At 35.7% G+C, this 18,438-nt stretch overlaps 1 protein-coding gene, 1 long non-coding RNA gene and 1 pseudogene across 2 annotated transcripts; all 3 read right to left on the bottom strand.

The window, feature by feature from the left end:
- Positions 1-3,061: 3,061 nt before the first annotated feature.
- LOC133832306 (uncharacterized) lies at positions 3,062-7,008 on the bottom strand. The gene is made up of 5 exons (XM_062262669.1): positions 6,898-7,008; positions 6,715-6,791; positions 6,146-6,308; positions 4,923-5,008; positions 3,062-3,181 (listed from the first exon to the last, which is right to left on the bottom strand). The coding sequence occupies exons 1-5, from the start codon at positions 6,950-6,952 to the stop codon at positions 3,062-3,064; spliced, it is 501 nt and encodes a 166-aa protein (XP_062118653.1). The 5' UTR covers positions 6,953-7,008.
- Positions 7,009-7,183: 175 nt separating this feature from the next.
- LOC133832305 (synaptotagmin-1-like) lies at positions 7,184-9,452 on the bottom strand (annotated as a pseudogene).
- A 553-nt stretch (positions 9,453-10,005) lies between these two features.
- On the bottom strand, positions 10,006-15,352 carry LOC133829037 (uncharacterized). Its single transcript, XR_009891472.1, has 3 exons — positions 15,299-15,352; positions 15,091-15,214; positions 10,006-10,037 (listed from the first exon to the last, which is right to left on the bottom strand). It is a non-coding gene; the product is annotated as an uncharacterized LOC133829037 (long non-coding RNA).
- Positions 15,353-18,438: the final 3,086 nt, after the last annotated feature.

Genomic DNA, 18,438 nt, shown 5'->3' with positions numbered 1-18,438 from the left:
GCTCCTTGGTAATGTTCCCAAATTACAATGCTTAGTGAGGTTTCCCTACTACACCCCCAAGAGATCGAAGACTAAGTCTGCGTTCACTTGTCCAAGCTAGCGGGCACATACTCTTCGATCATTGATATAAAAACAATAAATAATTAAATATAAGCAAAATTTTCGTAAATTCCTCTACCATGTTTTGAATACACGATTTTCATTAGTTGTGCTTAAAGGCAACATAATGATTACAAAATTTAGACTACTACATTGTTTATATTATTCGTAGTATCGGCGAAGATTCTCGACATTCCAAGAATGGGGCACTAACTCTCCACTTAGTCAAGCAAACTTGTACGCTCCTGGGCATATGTCATTCTCGACTTGGTATGGACCTTCCTAGTTTGGGCCTAATACCACAACACCAGGATCTCGGGTCGCTAAGATGACCTTCTGTAACACTAAGTCTCTAACACCAAACTTCCTATCTTTTACTTTGGAATTGAAGTATCTAGCCACTTTTTGCTGGTAGGACGTTACACGAAGTTGAGAAGCTTCTTGGAGCTCCTCCACAAGGTCTAGGGACTCTAACAGTAGTTCATGATTGGTGGTTGGGTCGTATGTTTTTCATCAGTGAGTGGAGATAACTACTTCAATTGGTAGAATGGCCTCATATCCATAGGCCATGGAGAAAGGAGAATGGCCAATAGAAGTCCTAGCAGTGGTGCAATAACTCCAAAATGCCTTAGGCAGTTCTTCAGGCCAGACGTCCTTCACTTGCTCTAACCTCTTCTTTAAAGTGGCCTTAAGCGTCTTGTTGACCGCCTCCACTTGTCTATTTTCCTGTAGATGGGCCACGGAGGAGAAGCTCTTCATTACCCCGTGCCATTAATAGAAATTGGTAAACAGTTTGCTGTCAAACTGGAGGTCATTTTCAGACACTATCTTTCTCTAGAGTTTGTAACGGCAAAACTATGCCTTTTTCGCTATAAACTTTCAATAATTAGAACCTTAAATACAACGAAAAAAGACACAGAGTTTTACGTGGTTCCAGTTATAAAACAACCATAGTCCACGAGTCTATTGTATTGAGATGCTTGAAGCTTGAGAGGTCAAGCTACATTTGAGGGTTTTTGTAGTGTATATGTTGCTCAAATTACACAACAGTTGAACCCCTTACAATGGGGTATCCCCGCCCTATTTATAGTGGCTAGGGACAATTTAGTGGGACTTTAATTATTATTATCCCTCATAATGGTGGGATCTTAGTCCCACTTATTACAATTCTCGTGATAATAAACTAGAAGGCCTATACAGATCGCACGGGGCCCATTTACGAGGTATCAGCCCACCCTTTTTTGGGAGGACATGCTGTTGACACTGTCAGAGAAAGGCTGAACATCTTCCCATGTCAGGCAATGCATTGGGACATGTTATTTGTCTCAAGTACGGAAATGACACCACTACATGCACGGGAGTGTCACGTTTCAGGAAGTGGTTGGTGGTCCCAAGATATTGTGCTTGATAGCTGGCATCGTTCTCCTAGGGCAGAGAACCATCGTGCTATAACTCTTCAGCTAAGAGGGTAAGGAATACCTTGCAGGATCTAAGGAAGTTGTAACACCCCACGTCACTATGGTTGCTTCCTGGAATGACGACTAGCTCTACAAACCAACACGAGTCTTTCTAGCGTGCTTTTTCCTAACTCGCACGCTTCCTAGGAAAACTTCCCAAGAGGTCACCCATCATGAGACTACTCCAGGTCAAGCACACTTAACTTTGGAGTTCTCAAGTGATGGGCTACCGAAAAGAAGATGCATCTTGTTGGCATAGGTAGTACCCATCAATCCATTTAAGCCATCTTCAACTATGTAGTTCCATACCTACAAAGTCTTAGAATCATCAGACTTAACCTTCCCCAGGCGATGTGGGATTGCAAAACTTTTTCCCGGTCTTTCCCCGTGCGAATCACGGGATTCTGACTGTATCTTGTTTTTAGTAGCCCACCACTTGAGAACTCAAAAGTTAAGCATGCTAGAGTAGATGGGTGACCTCTTGGGACGTTTTCCGAGGAAGCGTGCAGGTGAGGACAAAGCACGCTGGAAAGACTCGTGTTGGTTTGCATGGCCAGTCATCATTCCAGGAAGCAGCCATAGTGATTAGGGGCATTACAAATGGTATTAGAGCCTTGACCTAGCCGAAAGTGTGGCAAATAGGGACGTTGGATCCCTAAGGGGGGTGATTGTGATAGTCAGAATCCCACGATCCACAAGGGGAAATACCGGGTAAAAAAGCTATGCAATCTCACATCGCCTAGGAAGGTTAAGTGTGATGATTCTAAAACTGTGTAGGTATAGGACTACACAGTTGAAGAGGGCTTACATGGATTGATGGATACTACCTATACACACAAGATGCATCTTCTTTTCAGTAGCCCATCACTTGAGAACTCCAAAGTTAAGCGTGCTTGACTTGGAGCAGTCTCGTGATGGGTGACCTCCTGGGAAATTTTCCGAGGGAGCGTGCGAGTGAGGACAAAGCACGCTGGAAAGACTCGTGTTGTTTTGCAGGGCCATTCGTCATTCCAGGAAGCAACCATGGTGATGTGGGGCGTTACAGGAGCCTTGTCCAGGGCTGGGGCATGCTAAATAACCTCCTGAGGACCATGAACACTCAATAAGTGCCACGTTTTGTCTTGACAAAAATACGGACAACAATGTGTATTAAGTATAAAGAAAGGGTATCCATGTGGTTATCCCTAATTAAAACCAATCCCAAAACTTCAAATGACAAAATACAAACCAAATTTTTTTATTTATCAAAAATCAAATTAATTTTTCTTTTTATAATTTTCTTTTCTCATTACCAATCATTGATCTATCTGCCATTATTATTATTAAAGAAAAATAACACCAAAATCTAAATCCCCACAAAATCATGTCACAAACACAATCTTTCACTCAACATATTTGTTCTTGAAGAATTTTATTAACACTAAAATCACAAAACTACATGTATGCCAACTAAATCATACTCAAATCTGAGGGAAAAATCAATGTGAAAAATGTAACCTCTTCCATCAATCTACAAAGTCACCCACAAACTGACTCTTCAAATTCATCTTCAACCATTTTCCCATGCAAACAAGAAAGAGAAAATCATTTGCCATTACTCTCTTTAGATTCATCTTCAAGACTACCTATTTGCAAACTAAAAAGGGAAAAAGAAAAAATGATTTGTCTTCAACTACAAAGTCAAAGAAGTCCAGATTGCTTCAGCAACCACCAGCCTGTGTCAACCTCCACCTTGCCTACCATTGTTGTCGATCTCAACATTTGTTGTTGCAGCCCATGCCACCCACTCCAACCTGGACAACACCTCATCAAACACATCCCTACCCCTTCAATCGTTGACCCCTACTGAAAGAAGAAGATGAAGATGTAGATGAAGCGACTTTTTTTTTATTTCATTTTTGAATTTTATGTTATATTAAGGTTTCTATAAGGTTAAAGCTTGTTAATTATTTTGATATTTATAAATTGTAATCATTTTTTAATTCATTGTTTTGGTATTATTATATTTTTTCAATTTTATGTAACTAAAGTTTAATTATTTTTATTTAAACTTTTGGGAGATTATACTGTAGGGGCTTCAAAAGAGCCCTACCGATGGGGCTCTTGTGTATTCCTTTCCCGTGATTATTTTTCGATGAAATTTTTTTATGATCGTGTATATTATATTTATTTAGTGCATCCTATAAATTTTCAGAAAATTCCAAATAATTTACAATGCCAAAAACTAGGTTCAAAATAGGTAGTTGCACTCGTGACTAATTTTTTTATATGCGTGGAAAAAATCATGTTTGAACCTAGTTTTCGACATTGTAAATTATTGAATTTTTTTTGAAAATTTGCAGGATGCTCTTCATAATTAAAAAATACACGATTATAAAAAAAATCGTAACGAAAACTGTTCACGGTTTAGGAATACAGAAGAGTCCCACCGGTGGACTCTCTTTTAAGCCCTTACAATAGAATTTCCCTCAACTTAAGGTGATTTTGTGGATTTAATAGTGATTTTGGAGAGCATTATATTTGAGAAAAGTCATTATTATTATAATTATTATTATTATTGTTGTTGTTGTTGTTGTTGTTGAAATTAGTATTAAAAATTAGTGGAATAGATTCTCGGAATATGTGTTGTGTGTTGTGTGTTGTGGTGATATTAAAATGCACTTATACATGTTTGTGTTATTGTTGGGTTGTTTATTTGTTTAATTTAGGTAAATTTAAAATTTGAGATATGTATGGATGAATGATTGTTTCATCTCCATTGACATTCCATAATGTGTATATATATCTGAAACGAAAGCCATGTTATAAAAGGACGATTTGCTTCAGTTTTGAAACATGGAAATGATTGGACATACTCCAATGACAATGTATATGAGGTAATAACTTTATCTTTAATCTTCATTATTTCGTAGGGGTTGGACAACTTAGTGGACTAAACCTTTTATACACATTTCTACATCCAATTTTAGTGGCTAGTGATGTAGATCGAGTGAATGGTTTGACATGTTGCCCTTAAAGTATGTAATAAGTACATTATTTATGTAATTACATTATTAGTTGAATAATATTGAGTAAATACTCATTTAGTATCCAATATTTTATCAAAATTTAAACATAATTTTCTATATTTTCCATAATGGTCATAGTGTACCCTGTAATTGGAAATTATGTATATTTTGTATCCTGAGCATGAATTTGATCAGTCTATTTTTAAACAATGATGAAACTACCATATTTAGCTTTTTTGTATTCTTCATCTTCTGCCCCAATTTCCCTATTTTGTTATGTTCTTCCATTCAAGAAAAATAAAATAGGAAAAGGTGGATCTCTAAGCGAAAGCATGCTAAGAAGATCTAGCTCTCTTACGCCTATGTCGCCATATTGATCTTCCTGAGCTTTATCGTCATTGTCATTCCCATCGGAGCTCCCACAGATAACATTTGATTTTATCACTACAAGAAAAAATACATTCAATAAGACCGAAAAAGTATTATCAAATATATACCATAACAATTTTTTATGTGTTAAGGAATGCGGTGTTATAGTAGGTCGGAGCACTTTACATAACACTTTTTCATAGTTATAGACATGTGTTATGGTATAGCCTACGATAACACTTTTGTTGTGTTATTTTAATAGTTAGATAAGTATTTCATTATGATATTTATAAATAGATTATATAACACTTTTTTCTACTTATAAAGTAGTGTTATGATACACTTTATAATAACACACTTTCTGCATTATAGAAAACAATTTGCATAACTATAAACCAGTGTTATTGTAAAAGATACAATAACACATTTTTTTGTATCATTCTAATATTTAGATAAGCTTGAATTATTATTATATAAACCTGTACATTATAATTATTTTTTATTGCTTTAATTCAAATTCGCTTCATTTAATATACTTTAAACACCCTTAACATTGTACAAATATATTTTTGAGTACCAATTATATGGTTCATAACACATATAACCAAATAATTGTGTCAAAATACATTCAAGATTAAAAAACAATCCAAAAGTCTTAAGATATTCAACACTTCCTAATCAACATAAACAAAACATTCTCACAATAGTCAACAAAATAGTCTTAAACTGTTGCATATTCAAAAATAAAGGTAGGAATTCATGATCTTCCAAATGTCAGCACACCAAAGCCTTCCAAATCAGATTTTCATTTGCACTTCACTTGTTGAATATGGTAAATATAACATAAAATAAAAACTAATGAGGTCGTGAAATATCATATCATTCATCTAAAATAGTCAATAATATCATGACACATAACCAAATTTACAATAATTGAGTTTGAATAATAAACAAGTTATTATATTACACACATTACTACAACTATCTATACTCAAGTGACCTTAGAACTTTAATTAAATGGTGCATAATATTAATTCAAGTGACCATGGACGCAGGCACCAACTAAACAAGCCAAATAGTGACACAGTGCTGCTGCCACTGCTAGTTTTATTTCTTTCTCTTAGAGCCATATCAATAAAGATTCTTTAGAAAACTGAACTAACGATTTATTTATATATATATAAACTGAAGCTCTAAGCGTAGAAGACTTACCATCCAAATATCTGAAGCCTAAACTGTTCGGGGACTGATGAGGAGAAGTCGAGAGGTGTGAGTGCGTGATTGTGTCCCATGAAAATAACTTCAGTGAGCTATCTATGGAGTGGCGAGGAGAAACATCAATTTCATAACAGAGGGATGATAAGGCTTTGGGGTGCTAAAGAGGGAAAGGGAAAAATCATAAATAGGGTGTCACCAGAAATCTCAGCTTGTGAGATATATATTACAAGTGATGCATAATTGCTGATCACTCCCTCTAAGATAATTTATAAAACTAGACAATCATATATATGTATGTATATTTAAGTAAACAGCAGCATTGACAGGGTTTAAAAGCACAGAATTTTATCATTATTAGTACAGTAATTATTATTTAAAACAATTTAAATGATGGATTTTCCCACAGAAATAGAAGTCTAATATTTTATAGGGCATTCATTAATTGATCACGCAACATATCTAAATACAAGTTGGCACCGAACACAGATCCTTCTATAAGCACATAAATAGAAAGGAGAGCTCAGGCATGCACTTTGAAGGAGCAAATGATAGCAATAAAGTACCTGTGGAATATTGTTAAACCGCAGAACATGATCAGAAAGAGTGGAGCCTAGAAACACATCACCTCCAATAGCAATGCCTACAATGGTCCAACAATTCAAATTTTATTACATCCTCCATTTGCGAGCATAGATAACAATGTAGAGGAAGAAAAACTTTACAGAAAAGCAAGCACATATGTCTACCTTCATAGATTCCATCTGTTACACGGGCTATGGTATTGTACATCTCATTAGACATTCCACCCTATAATGGAAAATAGAGTTATTTTCCAGGAAAATGTATACAAAACTTGTCACTTGCACTACATGGATTTCAAAACTTCCTTAGAAGAGCATATCTATAGAGAAAACCACGTGTAAACTTTATGGAAAAATTTGAGATGCTATTTCGAAAAATTAGTTATCAATTTGAAAATCAAGCTTCAAACTTCCACCAATAAACAACAAAAATGAAACATCAATCACAACTTCAAGCACATCGACATCCAAAACAGAAAAACACGAAAATCGAATCTCTAAGCACAAAGAGCCAATAATCAGCTAGTTTTATATCCACATACCCCAGAACTTCCTGGTTAAAATGTTTTTATAATTTTAATATGTGACTTCTCAATGTATACTATATGAATAACACTGTATTTCTAATATTTAGTTCTAAGACCACAATATCGTAAAAACATGGATGAGTATTTACCTTGGGATGCAGCAAGCCCATTCTTGAAGAAACACTAACAACTTCCACATGAAGCTTATCATTGGTAGGAGGTTCATCCAACGTAAAGGAAAATTCTTCATCCCATCTTTGATCCCGGTTCTTCGTCACATGCTACATTATCATAAAACATGATGTCAGTCAAAATAACATGAAACTCAGTTCAAAACAATAGTAGTGCCACATTCGATTCAAGAAAACTTGTCACCATGGCATAAGCTTATATATATTTATAGAGAACAACTTCACAGTAGATTTCAAATATATACTGAACGTGGCAAACTATCATTCTGAGGATCATCTTCATTCATGTTTTTGAGTAGTTCTAGTGTGAGAACCTTAGACTCATCAGGTGTGAGGTCTTTCAAAGCAGTGGTATTCAAACCCATCTTATCATGCTTGCCAACCTTAAAATTAGAAAATATAAAGAGGTGAATTAGATACATAACATCAGTTAACACAACCAGTATTGCTAACAAGTGTTATCTGAAAAGGCAAATTATATTTTTGGCCATGCCGGCATTCACAAATCCAAATAATACAAACAAGAAAAATCTCACAAATAGTTTACCTATTCCTAGTCATAAACCATTATCTCTAATGCTTGAGTTTGGGGGTCTTTGATAACCATGTTAAATTCCTCGTTCCATTCGGGAATCAAATTTGTATGCTTCACCGTTGTTTTCTTTGAAGGAAGCATGTCCTCAGTTAACTTAATTTAACATAAGGATCTGCTGCACCCATAAAATCTTTCTTTTTAAATATCAAGGCCCTCACCACTTTTATATTCAGAATTCCAACAGGTCTCCTTGAAGCTCTGCCAAAGTTAAGCAACACCATCAAAGTATAGCAATAGGCCTATGGTATGGAATTTTTATGATATAATCAGGGGTAACAAATCTTACTTTGTTGGATCCATACTTTGTACTTCTAGAGATTTGGACCATAAATACATGTTTGCAACTTGATCTTTAATCATTTCCTGAGGCAGAAAATAATAATAAAAGAAATAGTATCAAGGAACAGAATGAAACATCTCTGAATAATAAAAAAAAGATAAGTAAAAACTGCAAGAAATATTCATTTAGTTACTATATTAGGATTAATATGTACTCTCATAAAATTATGTTTGTCTATAAGATGGATGCATGTATTTATGTGTTCATTAAACTAAGCCTCAATCAATAAAACTTAAATGAGTACTCTACCTGGACAAACCCATATAGGCTAGGAATGGACATAGCATCTGCACCAAGTACTTTTAATCCAAAGTCAACATGTGGCTGCAAAAAACATTAGAGACAATAATGAAAGAAGGAAATAAAGATTTTTTTTAAGACAAGACCTAAAGGAGTGCCACATAATATAAATAAATAAACAAATAAGTAAGAGTGCCGTCAAATTATAGAACTCAAAACTGATTCTGTATATCCAACCTCTCCTTGAATGATTAGTTGCAGTGAGAAATAACTAGACTCATAATAGAAAGAGGCCATATGAATCACAATACTGATATGAAAATTTACCAAGAAGATTTTTATACTTCAAGAATTCAACAACTGAGACCCAAAATTTAGTCTAATGTATCATCGGAGATAGCACAATTCTTAAGGCTCTACAAAGTAAAAAAAAATGCCCTTCTGTCCAATGAGCACCTATATACCATCAGTAAGATATGTAGATCCATAGCTTCTCCATAAGGGAAACAAGTATTTTTGCAAAACAAGGAAATTCTAGAACCAAAGGCTTCAGGGTAATATGTGGATGAACAAATACTTGCAGATCAATAACCTGGAACATTGAGAAGAATCGGTAATTTAGTATTCTAAAATGTTGAATCCAGAGCGACATTTGCTTGATCATAGTAAATAGAATTTTTTTTTCACTTTACCAACTATCAAACAAATACCTGAACTGTGGCTCTCAAACCAAACGCTTTAACTGCAACCATAATGTTAGGATTTTCAGCCCATCTTAATGTTGGTTCCATTATCAACTCCTTTTCATCAGTTACATGCACTTTCATTCCTGGTATAGGGAGACCAAGAACGAGCAGTGCCACAATCAGCAATATGAAATTAAAACAATGGAAAATGCAAAAAATACATAGTTATGTCTATCAAAAATCACCAGAAACAACAAGAAGATATATAATAAACCTGCAGGGCTCAAAAACAAGCTCCAAAGTTTATAACATTAGGCATCACTTGACTCTAGCTCAAGTGGTTAGGTGTGTTGTTTAAGAGGTCAGTAGTTCAAACCTCAGCAAGTAATTTAACAAATATTAGGATTGGGTAACTATTTATTGTTTCTTGTGTGTGTAAGTATACCACATACAACAGAGCATAGAGTGGAGGCAAATTCACAAAAAAGAAAAATCTTTAAAATTTGGAAGAAAATAATGCTGAAGAAGAAATACTTGCCCAAGGAAGCATCATTACTCAGATAAGGACGAAATCTTATATTTTTACTGACTTTTAGTTTGAAACCACAAGTGTTAACTTCGTCTATTAATATGTTCTTATTAAAACTTCAATAAATAAATGCACATAAACAAGAGACTATGGAGGTCACCATGTATCATATTCATGAGCCAGAGCAGATATCTTTCCTGTAATTAAAATTTACAAAAAAAAAATTCTTCAATAAACAAACGTCAAAGCAATGACAAAAGGGTTATGTCATGAAAATTGAAGACAGTTTCTAGAATGGATTAGATATTCTGGTCACTTCATTGAGGACATGTATTTTGGATTTCCACCATTTCATATATCAAGTAAATAATGTGAAACAAATTTATATATTTATATATATATATATTAAATCAAAAACAGATATACATGCTTAATAACTTCAATTTAGCATCAAGATGATATAAATCGACAAATAATTCCTCATCCAGATATAATAGTACCTTTTTTCCCTGGAAAGACTGTTTTAAGTTATACCAAATCTGTAACGCCCTAAACTCCAGGGACCATTACGATGTGCCTTATAAACAGTGCTAAACTCGCTAATCGAGTCATTTGGCCAAAATTGTGTGACTAAGTATGATTAGCGATTTAGAGGTTAAAATTTTGGTTAAGATATAACGTTTCATTAGAATGTTTACTATATACATTGGGATCCCAAAAATATAATTTAAAGGTCTATTACAAGAAAATATTTACAACCAGCCGATCTAAGCGACAAAACAGGGATTAACCCTAGTTCCTCTTTCAACCCTCGGCCATGGTGGTCGAGCAGCCGCATATGTACACATCTCCACCTAAGCTCTCCAACTCAAGGATGGTCCAGCTTTCTTTTGCCTTTACCTGCACCACATAGCACCCGTTAGCCGAAGCCCAGCAAGAAAACTTAATATGCTCATGATCAGTAATAACATGTCATCAAATCATAAGGCGCATGCCTAGCAAATATAGCCCTATTCATGCAGGAAAATAGGTTCACGTAAATATGGGTATCCAGGATAAGGAATCCTACCCTTCTGAGTGGATGACTATCAAGTTAATCCTAATTAGATAAGTGATTTAACACTGGTGGTTCCGGTAACCATACTGGGCTTATATCCCTAAATAGAAGAGTGACAGTTGTAAAAGTCACTAAGGTGGGTTCCGTTCCCATTAGCCATGTGACGATAGGGTCACCGGGGCTTTGCGAATAAGTGATCCTTTCACTATCTTATCAAGATAGGTGTTTGATGAACTAGTCACCCACATAACCTATCACATGACCATAGAGTCACAACCGTGGGATTCCGCTCCCTAGCCACGTGACAAACCTCACCTAGGCCTTTTGCCCTGGCTCTGAGTAACTAGTCCTAGACTAGTCAAGCGCTTATAATTTTCATCGACCTTAGGGTCGGTCTAGCATTAATGCTCCTAGAGTCATTCAACGCTGATATCGATTAGATCTAATCTTTTATCGGCCCTGCATTCATGACGCTTATGCCGTTTCTGACTCTCAGGTCAGTAATACGCGACCAGTGCCAACCCTGACTAGTTAGTGCCATACACAAGTAAGCAATGTTACCAAACATATATCATATGTCAAATATCTGAATACAGGGCATTCAACATGCTTACTTAACAATTGCTAGCATAATTAGGATCATGCATAAATACAGAGGCTCAAGCTCTGAACAATCTCATATTCAATATTCATAGCATGTCCTAATCACATGTTTCTTGTGCAACACATGCATCACATTTATTCATTTGACATGCCTCAAGAATAACCATGCATGTCACATACATAGGGTGCAGTTTTCTTACCTCTGGTTCGAGCAAGAATTAGAACAATTGAACAACCCTTGAGAATGATCGATCCATTAATCCCTTAGCGGTCACCTAGTCATAACCAAATACAATCTCTGATTAATGAAAATCAACAATAATAGGGTCTTGATCTAAACCCCACTTTCGGGACCCTGAAATGTACCCACACGGTGAGTAGATTCGATCCTGGGCCTTAAGGATTGAAACCCCGAGCCAAAAACCCTTAATAACACTCAAAATGGGATTCTGAAGAAACAGGGTAACCTGTAGCGCTACCCCCTAGCGCCCCAGCGCTCAAGACAGACCAAAACCACCCCAAAGCCACCCTGGGTAGTGTTATAACGTCCCCTTGTGGGTGTTGTAGCACTACCTCTACCCTGAAGTTACCCAGAAACTTCTCCCTCGACTCCACCATTTCTAACCCAAACCAAAATCTTTCCAACATCATTTAAACCACCAATTGTACCCAAATATCATCTACACACAACCTAGGTATCATAACCCAAGCATCCCTTGCGAAAACTCCCATCGATTCCCAACTTTCCAACTCAAAAACCAGCTAAAACTCAACTAGGAAAACAGAGCAAGAACAAGAGTTTTAATGGCTAAAAACTCACCTCAATCTCAGCAACACACCCTCTTCAATGGTAGAGCATAACCCTAGCTTATCACAGCTTGGTTCCCTGGCTTGGTTCCTCAAAAAGAGCTTGAAAATCCAAAGAGAAATGGGAGAGAAATGACCATCGGGAGAGAAGAGAAAGAGACTATGTTTTTCTATAGCTTTCTAAACTTAAAGGGCTGATATAAATCCTTAAGGGTGAAAAGACCTAAATGCCCTCATGCCTAAAATAAAACCTTAACATCCCTCAAGGGCAAAATCGTCCTTTCTCACCTATTTTGTTAATCATAATTAACACCCTCCAATTCCTGTTATTCTCAATATTCTCAAATACCAATAATTCATATCTCGTTACCCTTTAATTCCCAATCATGTTCTAATCATTAAAATCACCCCGAGCCCCGAACTTAAACCCGTTATGACCAGACCGAACACTTACATTTCATGTCCGTCTCATGCCGAAAGGCTCGAAAAAATACACATATAATGTGGTACCATTCATAACTCACTCACATGCACGAAAATACACAATTACGCCCTCAACAGGCTAAATTACCAAAATGCCCTTCTAATGAAATATGAACCCATAATCATGTGTTTATCATCATATCATAATATAATTCACATAAACATGCATATAATCATTTGATAATATAATAAATCAATTATGGCCCTCCCGGCCTCCTAATCAAGGTCCTAAACCTTATTAGGGATTTTGGGGCATTACAACTATCCCCTCCTTACAGAAATTTCGTCCTCGAAATTTATCTGAACTACCCTGAATAAGAATTTCACACAACTGATTCAAGTTTCCCAAGTCGCTCCCTCGACCTCATTGTTTCTGCAACATACCTTAATCCAAGGTAGATTTTGTTCCTCAGAACCTTATTTCTTCTGTTACAGTCTGAACTAGCTATTCCTTACCAGAATACTTAACCTTAACCTTCAGATTCTTATAACTCAACTCATGAATTCCTTTTAACCCATGTCCACTCCATGGAAATACATAACACACTATATACAACTGACAATGCCAAAGACAAAGTCGATCCAAAGTCAACCTGATCAGTCATATTCAGGACTCAAGCTGTTAAAGTAATCTAGGGCTCAACTTGCCCTCATCTCCTCACCCCTTTCCATGGGGATACTTAAAAGAAGATACAATCTTCTACTTGGAACTCCATGTTCCTACTTTTCAATTTAGTAAAACTTTTCCATTTACTCTGAGATGTGAGCATTCACACTCTAACCTCTAATAATATGAATGGTCCCTTGAACCATCACATGATCCAGAATCAACACCTCACCCATCTCATTCCAATGAACTGGTGCTAAGCATTCTCAACATACCTCATCTCATAAGGTACCTTTCCAATACTGGATAACTCTCTTTCTCCCTCTGATTTACCATCAATCTGAGAATAATGAACTGTAATGAATTCCATCTATACACTTATCACCTTCCTTAACCTTTCCATGACCTGGAAGTAACAATAGAGTCTTCATTTGATAAGATAGACCTTGAATTTCATGAAGGCGCACTATCTCTCTCTCACATAGAGATCTGAATACTGATTAGCTGCGTTACTTACTCTTACTGATAAAAATGAACTCACTTGGAAAACTGGTCCATAATGACCCAATGCTAACTTACTCTAACCCATTAACCTGGGAAACCCCACCGCGAAACCCATCGCCATACTTCCTTAATCCCACTACAAAATACTCAAAGGCTACAATGGCCCCACTGATTCCCGATACTCTGTCTTGACTTGATAACAGGTTAAGAAATCTACCACGTATTCCATTATGCCCCTCTCAATCTCAGGCCACCACTATAAGGCTTTCAAACTCTGATACATTGTCATGATGCCTGAATGAAGAGAATAAAAGAGTAGCATGAGATTCATCCAGAATCTCCCATTTAATCTTAGTGTCCATCGGATCCCAAGTCCGATCCTTATACCAGAAAAAAAAAATTCATATCTGACACTGTAACACCCTTAGCTAATCCAACTAAGACTATCCACTCAATCTTTCCTATCTGTGGTTCACTTAATCTTCTTTCCTTTTGATCTTCTCTGAGATAGTAATCTCAAGCATAAAACTGGCCACCTGGCCCACTAGAAACTCTAATCTAGTTCTGGTCAAATCCTTTAACCAACACGTTACATAGGCATTAACTTTTCTCTGTCGCTGAGGTGTCATAACAACTTGTAAACGGATTATGATCAGCAAGAAGACTCAGAACTCTTTCTCATGGCACATATAATATCCTTACTACCCAAGGAAACTCCTGCCCCTAAGGCGTTCCTTAACCTTGGCAAATCTCCGCAGAGAAAACATCACGATACCATCGTCCAAGACGATCACAAATCCCATTCAAATAATCCTTTGAATGCTCTATTCATCTGATACATAAACACTCACATTAAACAAATTCTCAAAACATACTCAGGATTCTCAATGCTCTTATCTAACATAAGAAACAATCTTCTGCTTATCCTTCTTCTTGATCTCTAGCTGGTAATAACCAGATCAAAGATCCACTTTTGAGAATTCCTTATTACTCGATAACTGAACCTTTAATTATTATAGAGCTTCCAGGATAAATTATAATAATGCTTAGAAATTTTGGTGTTCTTATAGATTGTATTTTACCTCAAACAAAGAAAATCTCAATACTATTTATGAAATGAAATAAACTAATAATGACATGCTTGGCAATATCCACAAAGTTCAAACTACAAGTTGCTTGCAATTATTACCTTTTACATCTCTATCCTTCTTTTTCTTTTTGAGAACCTTCCCAGAAGATCCAAGACGTAAATATGACATGATTTTAGAAATTCGATCAAGCACAGAACCATCTACACTGACAGTAACCATTTCCTTCCCAATGACAATTACATGAAGTTTTGAATAAGATGTACATTACCAAAAATAAGATTGCACAAGGGTTCAACAACTTTAAACCTCAGGCTGTGGACAATTAGCTCTACTCCTATGCACCGTAGTCGGAATGTCATGAGAATACCCATTTTCCTGGTACAAATGGAAAAAGAAAAAGCTTCAGAGCACGAAAATCTTACAGGAAGATTAAATTATCTGGGACAGACCTATGGCTAAATTAATTCCCATTGCAGAACTTTGAACATGTTTGGGTGGTAGTAAAAATATAAAAGTCAATGAAAACAACCATTATAATTTACCATGTTAAAAATAAAATCCATTCTACAGGGAAGGAACATTTCATTTGACTTGATAACAATTTGGGGCTTCACTATCCATTGATAAACACATTGAAAACACACATAAGACATATGTTAAGCAATTTATGATCTAAAAGGAATAAAATGGCTCTTTGTTTATTCAGAAAATTAATGAACCTTTGCAGCCGCAGTGCGAAACAGCAACTGTTGATCTTCCTTGGATGCCCTGTCATAGAACAACATGAATCTGTCAGTGCAGGTGTTACAATATGGCTACATTACTACCTCACGTGAATTGAGAAAGAAAGAAAGAAAGAAAGAAATGGAGAAAGAAAAGTCCTCTGTTTTAAAAAGTAGTATCACCCGCTAAAAACGAAAATACAAAACAATGAAAAGTAAACAAATATTTGAGACCAAGAAATCAAAGTTTTTAATCGCATAAGTCTCTTCTTTTTCCAGAAGCATACTAACTGAGGTTTCATTAAGTGTTGTTACAGAAATAAGAAATTAATATATGTCAATAATGATCAAATCATAACAAATGAAATTTCACTTTTCCAATAAACAACCTGGAGTTGGATGTCTAAGACTTCAAGACATACTAGACCTCAGATTTGCAAAATGCATGTGTATCATATTCTCTAATACACACATGTGGCTACTAAAACTGTCAATTTGTTTTCACTTAATTTGATCGGGTCTAAAATGGCATCCTTGTTAAATCAAAAACAAAATTCAGAGCTTTTACCCACATTCATCCTAAAGCAAAAAATAATTATAATAATAAAGTAATTAGCATCTACATAGTCAGAATCCACAAAACATGGCAAAGCATGTAGTTAGATTATTCGGTTCTGATCTCACTATGCACATGTGTTGACCACTTGAAACAACAAAACTCAAATAATTATTATCAAGATATTATAAAACTCCATTTTTTTTACAAATTTAAGTCTAGTTATTATCACATTGCAATGTGATTCAACCCCACCAAAGGCCTAATCCTCTTAGAACATCTTATTGAGAACTAATGGCATCAACTGATGTATCCATACATGCTTGTGCAACAACTATGTCCATTCCATTACGAAGTGTCTTCTAGATACATCAGCTTCAAAGCCAAAAAAATTTAGTGCCAAGCACCATCTTATCAAAAGAGAAATTTAACTCAACAAAACAAATAAAAATCTGAAACCAAGCGCAACACCAAGAGAATGCTCTCCATATTACTTGATATTTAGTATCATAGTAGAAGCATATTTCTTGGTACAGATGGGTTTTATATGTCATTTAACACTTTCTAGGATGCTTCTTTATACACAATCATAAATGCAGCTGGCATATGAAGATACCATACGCTCAAACAAGTTATTTTACATCTATGAAGAAACTCTTCTGCAAATAATAAGTTGAATTACTTTACTTTCAAATGTCTATATCAAAACAAATACAAATTAAAAACTAAATATCTACTTCACTCAATCCATAAATCAAGCAAACTTCCAAGAGTTTAGCATTTCCTTATAAATTTTCAAAACCATCATATAACGTCCCTCACCTCACATAGAACAAACCTTAGAAGCCCTTGAATATCAATTTAATAAATAATCTCATACTCTGACATTATGAGATAAGTACATTTTAGATATTTTATTAGGTAGTCGAACGAAGCTTAAGTAGCAAACAAAATAAATTCATTCTCCCACAAGATTACACGTTTACGACCTGAAGACAAGTACATTGAAATCATCCAACCAAAAAGGATTAGATGAAGAATCAAGTTTTCAGTTTTTGAGCAGGGAAAGAAAGGGATCAATTGGCTCAAAGCTAAAACTTGGGTATAAAATACAACCAAAATTGAAAGTAAAGTCATGATCATAACTCTCAATCAATACCGCAAATGTTGATTGACTAACCATTCAAAAAAGATATCCAAAAAACAAAGCTAGTAAAAAAGATATCCAAAAAACAAAGCTAGTAAATAAAATAGTAAATAAGAAGAAAAAAGATACAAGAAAATTAAATGATAAAAATAGTAAATAAGAAAGAAAAAACAAATACCTCACAAAGTTGTTCTTTCTTCAGCTGGGAAGATACCGCCATGGCTCGCGTGAGGGAGATAGAGCACCGTGACTTTTATCAGCGTGACTCGTCCCAATGTGCTACAGCGACTAAACGGAATGGAGAGAGTGCTCCTCTGGTGTGGTGTGTTCCAGCAGCTCGCACAATGGAGAGAGGGTAGAAAGATTCTAGGAGAGAGAGAGCGAGAGAAAGATTGATGGAGAGGGAACTGAAAAACCAAGTGTGAGAGAAAGAGGCAGAGGCGTGATTAGGGATTGGGTTTTGAGAGAATAGGGCTAGGCAGAAACCGAGTGGGTTTCCCTTCATTTTAACTTTACCTAGCCATTTTTTTTGTTTCCCTCCATTTTAACTTTACCGCTTTCTAATTTTTAGCTTACCTATTATAATACTTTTCCAATTAGCTTATAATTAGGTATTATAGAATGAGGTATTTGGTGTAGTGTAATGCCCTACTTCCTTAGAGTCGTTACTAAGTGAGTTTAAAACGTGAATTTAACTCGTTAATCGAGGTTTTAAGGAAAAAGTGTGAATAAACCATAAACCTGAGTCATAAACTTGAGAATAATTCTATTTACTGAAAATCATAAAACGTTTAACATTTGGGATCCCAAAACACTGTTTAGAAATATTTACAACTCAAAAATATAATCAGAGTCGGCTAAACGACAAAATCTAGTTTCAGTACAAACATCTCCCAAATACCCCTGACTGAGGCAGCCAGGCAGGCCAAACATGTACGAGCCGCTTCACGCTCTCCGTACTCATGGTTGGTCGACCTTTCCCTTTCCCTTACCTGCACCACAGAGCACCCGTGAGCCGAAA

This window comes from Humulus lupulus, chromosome 4 (genome assembly GCF_963169125.1).
Source record: "Humulus lupulus chromosome 4, drHumLupu1.1, whole genome shotgun sequence".
Classification (NCBI taxonomy): Eukaryota; Viridiplantae; Streptophyta; class Magnoliopsida; order Rosales; family Cannabaceae; genus Humulus; species Humulus lupulus.
This window is presented reverse-complemented; position numbering and strand designations above follow the sequence as displayed.

Coding starts and splice junctions, on each gene's coding strand:
- LOC133832306 (XM_062262669.1), bottom strand. CDS start 6,952: ATGTCTAATGAGATGTACAATACCATAGCCCGTGTAACAGATGGAATC. Junction 5,009..6,145: donor AGGCTTCAGATATTTGGATG/GTAAGTCTTCTA, acceptor TTTTTCTTGTAG/TGATAAAATCAAATGTTATC. Junction 3,182..4,922: donor ATCAATATGGCGACATAGGC/GTAAGAGAGCTA, acceptor GTTTGCAAATAG/GTAGTCTTGAAGATGAATCT.